General features: G+C 22.5%; 4 protein-coding genes across 4 annotated transcripts; 2 read left to right on the forward strand and 2 right to left on the reverse strand. All coding sequences in view use genetic code 6, as the record gives it.

The window, feature by feature from the left end:
* Window positions 1-522: 522 nt before the first annotated feature.
* TTHERM_00043740 (transmembrane protein, putative) lies at window positions 523-4,051 on the reverse strand (the record flags this gene model as incomplete). The annotated part of the gene is made up of 2 exons (XM_001014567.2): window positions 523-1,911; window positions 1,976-4,051. 2 exons carry the CDS (start codon window positions 4,049-4,051, stop codon window positions 523-525), a joined length of 3,465 nt encoding a protein of 1,154 aa, XP_001014567.2.
* An 867-nt stretch (window positions 4,052-4,918) lies between these two features.
* Window positions 4,919-5,374, reverse strand: TTHERM_00043750 (RING-type zinc-finger, LisH dimerization motif protein; the record flags this gene model as incomplete). Its single annotated transcript, XM_001014568.1, has 1 exon — window positions 4,919-5,374. One exon carries the CDS (start codon window positions 5,372-5,374, stop codon window positions 4,919-4,921), a length of 456 nt encoding a protein of 151 aa, XP_001014568.1.
* Window positions 5,375-6,623: 1,249 nt separating this feature from the next.
* TTHERM_00043760 (hypothetical protein) lies at window positions 6,624-7,787 on the forward strand (the record flags this gene model as incomplete). Its single annotated transcript, XM_001014569.3, has 1 exon — window positions 6,624-7,787. One exon carries the CDS (start codon window positions 6,624-6,626, stop codon window positions 7,785-7,787), a length of 1,164 nt encoding a protein of 387 aa, XP_001014569.2.
* Window positions 7,788-9,906: 2,119 nt separating this feature from the next.
* TTHERM_00043770 (alpha-galactosidase) lies at window positions 9,907-11,514 on the forward strand (the record flags this gene model as incomplete). Its single annotated transcript, XM_001014570.1, has 3 exons — window positions 9,907-10,173; window positions 10,274-10,657; window positions 11,020-11,514. 3 exons carry the CDS (start codon window positions 9,907-9,909, stop codon window positions 11,512-11,514), a joined length of 1,146 nt encoding a protein of 381 aa, XP_001014570.1.
* Between the last annotated feature and the right edge of the window lie 762 nt (window positions 11,515-12,276).

Here is a 12,276-nt window from a genome sequence, read left to right on the forward strand (position 1 = left end):
ACCCCAACCCCAACCCCAACCCCAATTATAAAGATTAAATGCATTCCATCAAATCACTGTTCTTATTCAATATAAAATAAAAATATTTAGTATTCAAATTAATATTAACAATATATACAAAAATTTATTATTTTTTTCTTTCTCATATTTAACAATATCGTAATGATGATTTTTATTTTTTAAATAATACTAACTTACTGCTATGAGTAAGTATACTCAATATCTTACTAATAGGAAGATTATCTTACAGAGAGATTTTCCTTAATTTAATGATCTAAGTACATAATCTCTATAAATATTAAGTACCAATGATGTAAAAAATTATTTCTAAAAAAATAACTCAAAAAAAAAAAATTATTGAAATGAGAAATATTTAAAATTGTATTTTTTGTTAAAAATAAATTTTTATTTGTTTTGATAAAATAAACTAAAATAAATATTTGTCTAAATTTAAAAAATTTGAAAAATTTAGTCAATACATAAAATTTATTACTAAAGAATTTTATATAATTTTTGTTAACTTCAATCCATTTAAAAGTATTCTATTTCAAGCAAATTAGCTGCTATTCTTTACTAGAAATATTATAAGTATGAAGAATACTTTTTGTATAAGTATCTCTTTTGTTGCTTTGTTACTTACAAGAATTTAGTGTTTATAACTAGCTTTTATGATTCTTCTAAATAAAATTTTATCTTTTTATATCCACCATTAAAAAGAGAATTAGTTTTATCAACAAATACCTCTTTCTTCTTTAGCATTTCTAACTCGTTTTTAAAAACCTATGAAGCACTTAGTTACTTTTGGACTTGAAGTGCTTAAAAAAATTATTGTGTTTAGGTTGCAAAAGTTTAAGGACCACTAAAACTTAAATTATTTTTTTCAAACTAATCGCTTTCTGTTTTTTTCTCTTATGTTTCTTAAATATCTTCACTTGAAATTATTTTTTAGATGCTTGGCTTTTTTTCATCTTTTTCAGAGTCAGAAGAATCTTACTCATCAATAGTTTAATAGTTAAGATTATGAAGTGTTTTGCTTTTTAATTTTCTCCTTTATGACAGCTATTTTTACTACTCTAATTCTTACTCTGAACTTTAATCTGGAATTTCTTCGTCTTATTATTATTTTTGCTCAAAGAAATCTACTTCTTATTATCTTTAGCCTGTTTGCTCTTATTCTTATTTAAAAGCCTGCTCAGTTTCCAATTAATTTACTTACTGATCATTATCGACTGAGAAAAATAAGTTTTAATCATCAAACATAGAAATATCTTTTTCTTCCTACTATTATATGTTAGGAAAAGTGATTGCTTGTTTTGGTTTTTCTTGTTCTTACTTTTCTTTTTTTCTAATTTATACAAATCTTTTAGCTTTTTAGATAGCTATTCCAGCATTCTTCACCATTTTCATTTAAACTAAAGGACTGTTTTTAGATTTATCACTAAATTTTGGAGATTTAGAATAAATCATGGGTGAAACTTAAAGTGATTTTTATTATGGTGTAAATACTTTAAAGCTTGGAGATGATTAATTTGCACCCTAGAATGGTGAAAAAAAATTTGCATTATTCTTTTTACCATAATTTATTCCATCATCAGAGTCAAAGGAACCTTGTCTCCTGAACATTTAACTTCCTCTATCTAATTCTTTCTTCTGAACCATCTTGGAAATCACTGCTCTATCTTTTTCATTATCAACATTTTCAATAGTTTTTTTAAATTTTTATTCCATTTTATTTCTTGAATAACCATCTTCAAGGATACCAATCATAATATTTGTTACACAGATGATAAACATCAAAACGAACAATATTACATAAAAGTCTGCCATAAACCTAGGTAGCACTCCATTTTATTCACAGTCTTAAGCAACATAAAATATTGAATCAGACAAAACAACTCCAAATAAAGTTACCTTTTTTGTTAAATAAATTTTTATCAAAATTAATATTTTTATAATAATAAAAAAATTTTATTACTGCTGTTGAGGAGACATCTGAAAAACGTTCAGACTACCAGAAGCTAGTCATGCCAATAATAATGAATGAAATATATAATATTGAGAATTCAATGAGAACTTTAAAAAGCTAAGGAAGTGCGAATTTAAGAACGTCTAAAATGATAGCCATAGATTTACTGTGCTCCAAATATTTCATCAAAGAACACCAAGCACAAAAGCACCCTATACCGACTGTCCAGTTAACCACTGAAGTCTTTTAATCCAATTCAGATTGACTATCTAAGAAAATTAAGTAAATACTTCCAACCATTTAAAAGAAATTTCCTATTAAGATTACAAAAAACCATAAATCAAAATAAGAGAGTTTTTCCCACAAGCTGAGTTCATTCCATCCTCTTTACTCTGCTAATATACGTTACAAGGTAAGGTATTTACCTTTGTTTTTTTATAGAGATTAGTTTTTCTTTAGATCTTTATGAATGTAGGCCTTGGTAGATTTCTCAAAAGTTTGAATGTAAACATCAATAATTTGAATAAGATATTTTAAACATAAAAACAACGAAATAGCACTACAAACAAATGACATCACATCTATTAATGTGTTGAAACCTATAAACAGTAAATTTCCACTTTTATATAAGTTACCATTTCTTTCGTAATCTGGAGGTTTTACAGCAATTCCTAATAATTCTTATTTGTTTATTTTTTATCCTTTAGGCTATTCTGTTTTTTTACGATTTATAGGAGATCTTTCTGGTTTTTTTTATTTTTTTTATGAAGAAGTTGATGATAAAGTATTAAATCTGGTTCCCCTAACTTTCATCTGCTATCTTTTTTTCAGTAATTCCTCGTCTTGTTTATTTTGTTAATTAGAGTTTTAAGTATTATCATCTACGTTACTAGTGGGTGGTTAAGCATAAGAATTAAAATACTCCTCCTTATGTAATTCAATACCCTTTTAAAATAATTCCTCTGTACAAATTCCTCCATCTGCTTATAGTAAAGCTTGTATAGTAGCATGTCCATACAAATTATAAAAAATGTTAAATTCCCAACAAGATATTAAATTAGATTTAATCAAAATTACATTTTTCATAACTATTTCCAAATGATTTGTAAACTAAAATATTTATTTTATTTGAGTTATATTATTCATGTCAAAAGGTTACTAGATACCAACCTTTCTATCGATTGGATAAACTAATTGAACTTGCTGATATTTTTGCAAATTAAAATTTTTTAAATTACTTTTGTGGTTACTATTTGTTTTATTTAAAATTCTTCTTTGAAAATTTTAATTCATGTTGAAATTTAATTCTTAGTAAAAATCTCTTTAGCGAGGCATTTTAGGTATATCTTTTAAATTATTTTAGTCTGAATCTGAATCTAATTTTTAATTTTTTTCATCAGAGTCAGAATTTTAAACAAGTTTAGTTTATTAATCTTGATCCTGAGGATTTTAATTGTCATCTTATATTTCATGAATATATTCTGTAAGATGTGAATCCATAGGATAGTTATAATAAACTTTGAGAGATATATCAGAATAATTAAAGTAGACATCTTGTATGCGGTTAGTATTATTTTCATTCATCTCATCAAACATAAGAATAGTCTAATTTTAGAACTTTTAAACAGTAGTGTAATATATCATTTTATTTTCAAAGACATTGTTCTTAATGTTTTAGTTAGAATCCTCTTGAAAAAATAGCTATCTCCATTACTCATATTGTTCAGTAGAATTAGTGCTCAATGTGTTTGAAGAATATAAAATTTGAGATGTTGTTAACAGCACTAGCATAACGTGCACAATAAGCTTTATTGGCCACTTACCATACTTTTGATATTTTTCTATAGGTGAAAGCAAGAACTTATCATAAAGATATTCTTAATATATAATATCTTATTCTTCAATAGTTAAGCTTTCTAAACTTTTTCTTTGATTTTGGTTCTAATGTTGATTCTAAGGTCCTATATTCTTATCCTATTAAACTAAATTGCTTGAAACGATAATACTATGAGCTTTGCTAAACGATACAGCCCTTTAGTTTATATCATCTGCGCTTTCTTAATCAGTCGCAAAGATGTTTTTCATTATATTCAGAGACTTTTGAAATAATTATTTTTTACTCTTTCTTTTTGTTCAATGTTACTTCAAAAAGATTTTAGTAATTTAATAATAACTATTTGAAAGGTTGTTTTCTTTTTAAATTTTCTTTATTTAATTAATTGAAATTGATATTTTTTTGTATATTTATTTTCAACTAAACAAATTTTTGCTAGTCTATTGCATTTCAGGATGAGCCACTATACTTTTATAGAGGTTACTTTATATTATTAGATATATTTACTATTTTAAATATTTTTAGCCAATAAAAAATATTTTCTAAAAAAAAACAAGCAAAGAAATAACTGAGAAATTTCACACTAAAATTAAAATTGGCGAAATACAAAAAAAATATCTAAACTAAAAAATATTAGAAAAAGCTTTGAAGAAAAGATAAAAAATTATTAAATACGAAATAGTTTACAAAATAAATTCAATTCTTTTAAAAAGTAATTGATTTTTATTTACAGTTTTTAATATGTTGCTACTGATTCCAAGATTTATATAAAATTTAACAGTAAAAATGATAAAATTAATGATAAACTTGACTTATAAATTGTAATTTTAGTAATACTTATTGATGAAAATAATATAAAATATCTCTCATTTTAATAATTTATCTAAAGCTTAATTTTAGCCATACACAAATAAAATATTAGTTTGTAATGAAAAACTTTTGATAAGAGTGGTTACTTTCCAAAAAAAACTAAATTTACCTAATATTAAATAGATGTTTTATTATCTAAATGTTGCATATATTTATTTACACGTGATAGCTTTACTAAAATATAAACAAAACCTTAATTAATTAATAATGTACATAATATATTAAAGGTTTTTAATCTTACATAATTATCATTCTTATTTTTCAAACAATTATACTATTTAATTTACATGCTAGTTAATTATATGTTGCAAGAAACTATTATAAACACCTTCAAAGTTGCAATATTTGCATTTTAAAATTTTGTTTGGACATTATTTTTCATGGTTTCCTATTTCTGATCCACCAGAAACATGTCCACATCCATATTTGCATACTATTGGAAACTAATTAACTAACCTATTTGCAAATATATTTAAAGAATAAGTGAAACTTTACTTATTGCATTTTGGACATTTTTTAGTCACTATATTCTTAATACAATCTTCACAAAATACAGAACCGCAGCAATCAGTGGTAACAGGTTTTCTTGAAACTTCTAAACATATAGGGCATTTTAACTCTTCTTCCAATATTTTATCTGGGTTTGCTATTTGCTTTTATTGTTCTTTAGTAGAAAAAACTCTAGAAAGTCTATTTAGATCCATAATTTTTAATAAACTGGCAATAATAAATTGTAAAATATAAAATAGTCTAAAAAGTTAATTTAATAATCTATTTATTCTAAATTAATAATGACTTCAATAATAAAAATTAATAAAATAAAATATTTTATTTTTGTTTATACTCAATTTAAAATATTGACTATTTTTATCTTTTATAAATATTTTTATATACCCTCCAATAAAAAATACATAATAGATTAAACTTTTATTTATAAATAATTTCTTTTAATTGTTTTATTGAAATTGATTATTCTTATTATTCATAACTGTTACAATTTAATTAATATTTAAATAAAAACATTTTTAATATAGTTTTATATTAATTTAGAAGGCTTTTATTGCTTATAATTAATATTAATAACTTGCTAATACTTATATTAAATATTTATGAATAAATTTTTCAAAATAATAAAAATCATTTATATCAATTTTTTACTTGCAGATTATCTAAATTATTTTAGAACAATAAAATAGGTATAGATTTAAAGAAAAAATGATGCAAAATTAAAATAATAATTAGTAGTTAGTTAGTTATTAACTCAATTAAATTATTTAATATATAAAATAATGTTTATTTAAATATGATGATAATTCATATTATTTTCTCATTTAAGTTTATCTTCTAAATTAAAAATAATCTTCTTAATACCAAAAATAAAATTTTATCAAATAATTTTTTTAAGATCTTTCATGATTTTCTTTCATAATATTCTTTTTTCAATTATATTAATATTTTTTTATTTAATTTGATCTAAATTTAATAGATTTTAGTGTTAAAATTTATTTAAATTATTATTATTTAGTTAGTAAATTGAATGATTTTTTATTTTTAATTAATGAAATTACAAAAATTATTTTTGTTTTATTATTATTTGTTTTCTAAAAATAATTTAAAATTCTTTTAAAATTGATTGTTTAGTTATTTTTTTGCAAAAATCAAATAAGTAAACTAATTTAAATTATAAAAATAGAAAGATTGGGAAATTTTATCGAAAAAAAAATTCTTTTCATTAATTCAGCAAGTAAAATTAATTTAATATTTAAAGATGTAATAGAAAATACAAGGAATTTTTTAAAAAAAAGAAAATATTCAAATTTTAGAATAATAAAAATAATCAATCGTTTTTAATAATCATAAAAAAGTTGATTTTTTTTTCATATAAAAAATAGTAATTAGGAATTTAAAAATCAGATTATTCTAACTTATAAGAAGATTATAAAAAATAAGTTCATGGAAGAAATAAAAAGCGAAACTTAAACCAATCGTAAGCTCAATCAGATTTGTTTGAAGCATGGTCTTTAAATTAAATACTTTTGTGTAGAAATATAGTCGATTGATTCTCTTTTGTGTGAGACTTGCTATTAAGAAAAGAAAAACTTATAAGGAAAGGTCTAAATTCTACTTTTTGAGCTGATCTATTATGAAGTCTAAAAAGAAATATCTACTCTTAATCTGGATACACTCATCAAAAAATGCTTGGGCTTCATAGAACAAGTTAATTAAGCTAACAAATAAGAAAATCTATATTCTTAAAATTAGGATATTATTCAAAGGCTGATGAATAACCTTACTAAATCTTATGAAGTATTAAACAGGCTTAACTTGATGAAAGAAAAAATAAACTGCAAAATATGGTCATCTTACTTTGTTTAGGCTATACAAAATAAAATTGCAATTAAATAGATAGAACAAAGTTTGAAGGAAGTGGAAGATAATATACACTTGATTAAAAATGGATACTTTAAATACCATCAAAGCATTTAGCTGCAAAGAGCCTTTTTGTTAGACGAAGACAATCTCATAGTGCAAGATAATGCTGGAAATTTGCAAATATATGACTCTAATAACCTATAACATAAGTCAAATCTTGACACATAGTTACAAGCACAAGTATCTTTGGTATTAGCAGCTTTTAGAATTAATTAAAAAAGGATAGGAATTCTTTTTGAAAATGCAAATCTTTTCATTTTTTAAGTCCAGTCAAACTAAAAATTTAAGATGATAAAGAGATTACGCTTAAAAAAAGTACCACAATCAATAATGGCTTCCAATAACTTTTTGAGATTAGATTATAAGCGTTTTGTAATTGTGATTAATGCTAAGAACTTTAAAATATTGCAGCAAACTGATAATGTTGGACATTATTTAAACTTAAATAAGTATAATTTCTTTGAAGTTGCTTATAATTCTTTAAATTAAAACAGGTTTAATAGTAAAAACTTGGACATTTTTAAAGATCAAGATGTGAATAACATAGAAATTCATACATACAATTTCTGTTTAAGCTGCATGTAATGGATATGCCAAAAACTCACTGATAAAAAAAAGCTTCTGAAGTATACCAATAGCAATAACAGAGTTGTAAAAATTTATAGAAATGGAATTAAATTTTGATAAGTTATCTAAATATTTAGCTTGCGAACTTTAAAGCTAGCTAACATGCAATCTACTTTCAAACTTTACTTTATAATAAATTTCAATTATTTTTACTTTCAAAATTATAATTAAAACTATTTGTTGTATATAAATTAATTTTCTTTGTTTTTGATCAGAAAAGTTCTTTTTTCTTTATTAACTATTTAAGAAAGCTCTTAAATGAATTTAAATTTTGCAAAATTTACTTAATTATAATACATCCATCAATTTAAATATCTAAAACAAAATAATTATGAAAGAATTTATGGAGTTTTCTTTTTGCTAATTTTTTTTTTACATTCGTTTGGGATTTTAATTTTTTAAAATATTTTTTAAAAAAACTTAAACAAATAAAATTTAAAATAAAAATAAAATTTAAAATCATGAAACTAAGAATAAATTATTTTAATTTAGTATTTTTTTTTTTTAAATATTTTTAATAAAAAAATGAAAATATTTTTTCTTCATATCTGTTCAATTTAATCACTTTTTATTTATTAATAAAATGATCTAAATAAATTTAATAGCATTTTCCTCACTTAAAAACTTCTAAGATTATCAAGCCTTCAAATAAAAACTCAAAAATTTAGTAATTTTTAAATAATTTAAGTATTTTTTATCATTTTTTAAGGAATCAAAAATAAATAAATAAATAAATAAATAACAGTTTAAGAAGAAACTGTATATTTTGTAAAATAATTATATTTTATCTCTAATAAATAATTTCCCAAAAAAAAATATTTAATAAAAATAATTTGAATTAAAATGAATAAAACTACTAAATTTGTAAATAATACAAAAGTTATGAGAATATTAAAATTGTTCTAGCTTTTAAAAGTAATTACTTCAATTATTATTCTTTGCAATTATTTAAATTTTTTTTTGAAGAAAGCTTAAATAAAGTTTTTTTTACCATCAAACTTACAATTAAAAAATATATAGTCAATTTTGATGTTCAATTTTTAGGCTTTAAATAACTTAATATGCCTAAATAATTTTACTTTTATTTTTCATCTAGAATAAAAAATGAAATAAAGAAGCCTATTTATTAGCAAATAGTTTTACAAGAATTGTATTAAAAATATCTATTAAAGTATCCATCATAAAAGTTGTATAGGTTACTTGAATTTATTATTTATTTTCTCAATAATTTGAAAATAAAATTATGTATTTACACAAAACAATTTGTTGCTTACAAAAATATTAACTTTTTTGAGGATAAAAATTGAAATTAATTAAGTTTACAAATAGCAGAAAGAATCAATGGCTTTTAATAAAAGAATTACTTTCTAGAAATAATAGAAAATTTATTAAAAGGACAAATATTGTTCTTCACACATAAGTAATTGATGATGAAATTTATCTCATATTTGTTTTTTAACTTTTAATTTCTTATTTTCTTCATAAATCCCATTTTTAGAAGTAAAAAAAAATGTAATATTCCCCAAAGTTACTTTATTTAGAGGTACGATATTGGCTCTTAATTAAGTGAGTTGTAAAAATTTTCCCTTTTCTTTCTTAATAACTTTATACATATGTTTATTAATGACATAAATTATCTAATTTACAACTTTTAAATCATTAATTTATATTTTTATTTGATCACAACTCATTTTTCTTACTAAAACCTAAAAATATTACCAATATTTTTTTACATATAACTTCGTAGAATTTAAAAAAAAATATTTTGATTAATAAAATGCTTTTAACCCTACTCATGCTATTTCAATTAAAACTAGATTTATTTAAATTATTTTATTATTTTTACAATTTATTTATTTACTGAAAATCTTAAGCGCATTTTATAAATAATCTGAAAATTACACTCAGTTTGTGATAAATTATTTTTATTAATTTAGTATAAATGATAAAACCTCACCATAATATCATATTCAACAAAGTTAAAAATTGTTATATGATACTTGAGCATTAATTTTTTGGCTTACTCAAAAATATTAATTAGTTATAATATATTTATTTCCTTTATTATGAATTTGAGGACTAGAGTTGTTAATTTAAAGGACTGCAGTAAATTCATAAATTTTAAAATAATTGATTAATAAATTAATTCAAATTAAAAAAAGTAAATAATCTAAAAATGAGAAAATTAATTGCTATTTTGCTAATTGCTTGTGCTATTAGCTCCGTTAGCTGCTTAGATAACGGTCTTGCTAAAACTCCTGCTATGGGCTGGAACTCTTGGAACCATTTTGCATGTAACATTAACGAAGATTTAATTAAAGCAACTGCTGATTAAATTGTCAACTCTGGCCTCGCTGCTCTTGGTTATAATTACATTAACCTTGATGACTGTTGGTAAATTTCTAGAGATGCTGATGGTTACATTGTTGAAGATAAGGAAAAGGTAAATCTTATACCATTCATCTATTATGAATAAGATTCATTACATTAATATTTACCCTTATACAACTCAATAAACATATTTTTTAATAAATTAACAATAGTTCCCCTCTGGTATAAAGGCCTTGGCTGACTATGTTCATAGTAAAGGTTTAAAGTTTGGTCTTTACAGTGATGCTGGTGAATTTACTTGCTAAAAGAGACCAGGTTCTTTAGGTTATGAAGTCAAGGATGCTTAAAGATATGCTGAATGGGAAGTTGACTACCTTAAATATGACAACTGCTTCAATAAAAATATTAACCCAAAAATTAGATATCCTCCCATGAGAGATGCTCTTAATGCCACTGGTCGTCCCATCTATTTCTCTATGTGTGAATGGGGTTAATACAATCCTGCCACCTGGGCTCCTGAAGTTGGTAACTCTTGGAGAACTACTGGAGATATTAAAGATCGCTATTCTTCATTCTTATCTATCCTTGAAAAATAGGTAAGATATCTTTTGTCTAACTTTTTATTTTGAAAGCATTACACTTTATTTAATGAAAATATGCAAATATGCATTCACGCTATATAAATTCGCTTAAAATTTGCTAATCATAAGAATCGTAAATTATAAAATATAAGATGCCTTTTTCATCCATAAAATCATAATAAATTCGTGATAAATCATAAAATTATAATAAAAAGCCATAGATAGCTTTGGTTTTAGATTATTGACATAGGTGATTACTTATGTTTAATCATAAATTTACAATTGTAACAATTATAGATTTTTCACCTCATATTTATATTAATTATTTATTACTAAAAAAAATAAATGCTAAAGTTTACTGTTTTATATTTAAAAAGGTTGGATTAGAAAAATATGCTCATCCTGGTGCTTGGAATGATCCTGATATGTTAGAAGTTGGTAACGGTGGTATGACTACTCATGAATACGAAGCTCATTTTGCTCTTTGGGCCCTTTTGAAGGCTCCTCTTTTGATTGGTTGTGATGTTAGCAAAATGTCAGAAGACACTATTAGAATTCTTACAAACAAAGAAATAATTGCTATTAATCAAGATCCTTTGGGTATCTAAGGCCACAGAGTTAAAAAATCTGGATTTTGGTTCTGGAGCTGGTAACTTTGGATGGGTTAACTTGAAGATGGTGTTGCTATCATTCTTTTCAATACCTCTGCTTGGGAAAGAAACTTGTCTTTCACATTCAAAGAAGTTGGAATAGTAGGACCTGCTACCATCAGAGATCTATACTAACACGAAGACTTGGGTGTCTTTAGCAATTCTTTCTCTGCTATAGTTCCTAAGCACGGAGTTGTTGTAGTTAAAGTAGTACCTGTCTGATTTAACAAAAAATATATAAAAATAAAAATAAATGCAATAAATTGTAAGTTGATTACATTTCAGTAAAAATAAAAAATAATCAAACTAAATAAACTAAATTAATCCAATTATTTTTAAATTAATTCATATTTATTCAGAGTTTTTAATAAATTTAATTATCATTAAAACTTAAATATCAAATTTATGTTTGAATTAGGTATATGAAATTAAATAATAAAAATTAAGGAAAAAAAATAAATCATTTTAGCAAAATATAATTAATTAATTAATTAATTCTTCATTTCTAATAAGCTATAATTTTACTAAGTTTTTCTAATTACTAAAATTGAAATTCATGTATAATTCCTCATCTATATATTTATTAATCCGAATATTAGCATTTTTTAAATAAAGCAAGCTAAAATTTATTTTGCGAATATTTATTAATTTATTTTTAAAATAAGATTTGAAGAAAGGAGAAATTATTTTTTGTAAAACAAAATTTTTTACTCTATAAAAAATAATACCTTATTATTTTAAATATTTAATAGTATTTAATAATTACCAATTTCAAAATTTTGCATTTTATTTATTATTGTATAAAGTTATTATATTTATTTAAATTCAAATTCATGCATAGTCTATTCCTCAAACGTTAATTAAAATTTTCTAAATAAAGCAAGTTAAAATTTCTTTTATTTTTATGAATGTGTGGGCTTTATTTATTTTGAAAATAAATTTAAGAAATGTCAAAAAAAGTGTTTGATAAACAAATATTTTTTC

The sequence above is a fragment of the Tetrahymena thermophila genome, assembly GCF_000189635.1.
Source record: "Tetrahymena thermophila SB210 genomic scaffold scf_8254659, whole genome shotgun sequence".
Classification (NCBI taxonomy): Eukaryota; Ciliophora; class Oligohymenophorea; order Hymenostomatida; family Tetrahymenidae; genus Tetrahymena; species Tetrahymena thermophila.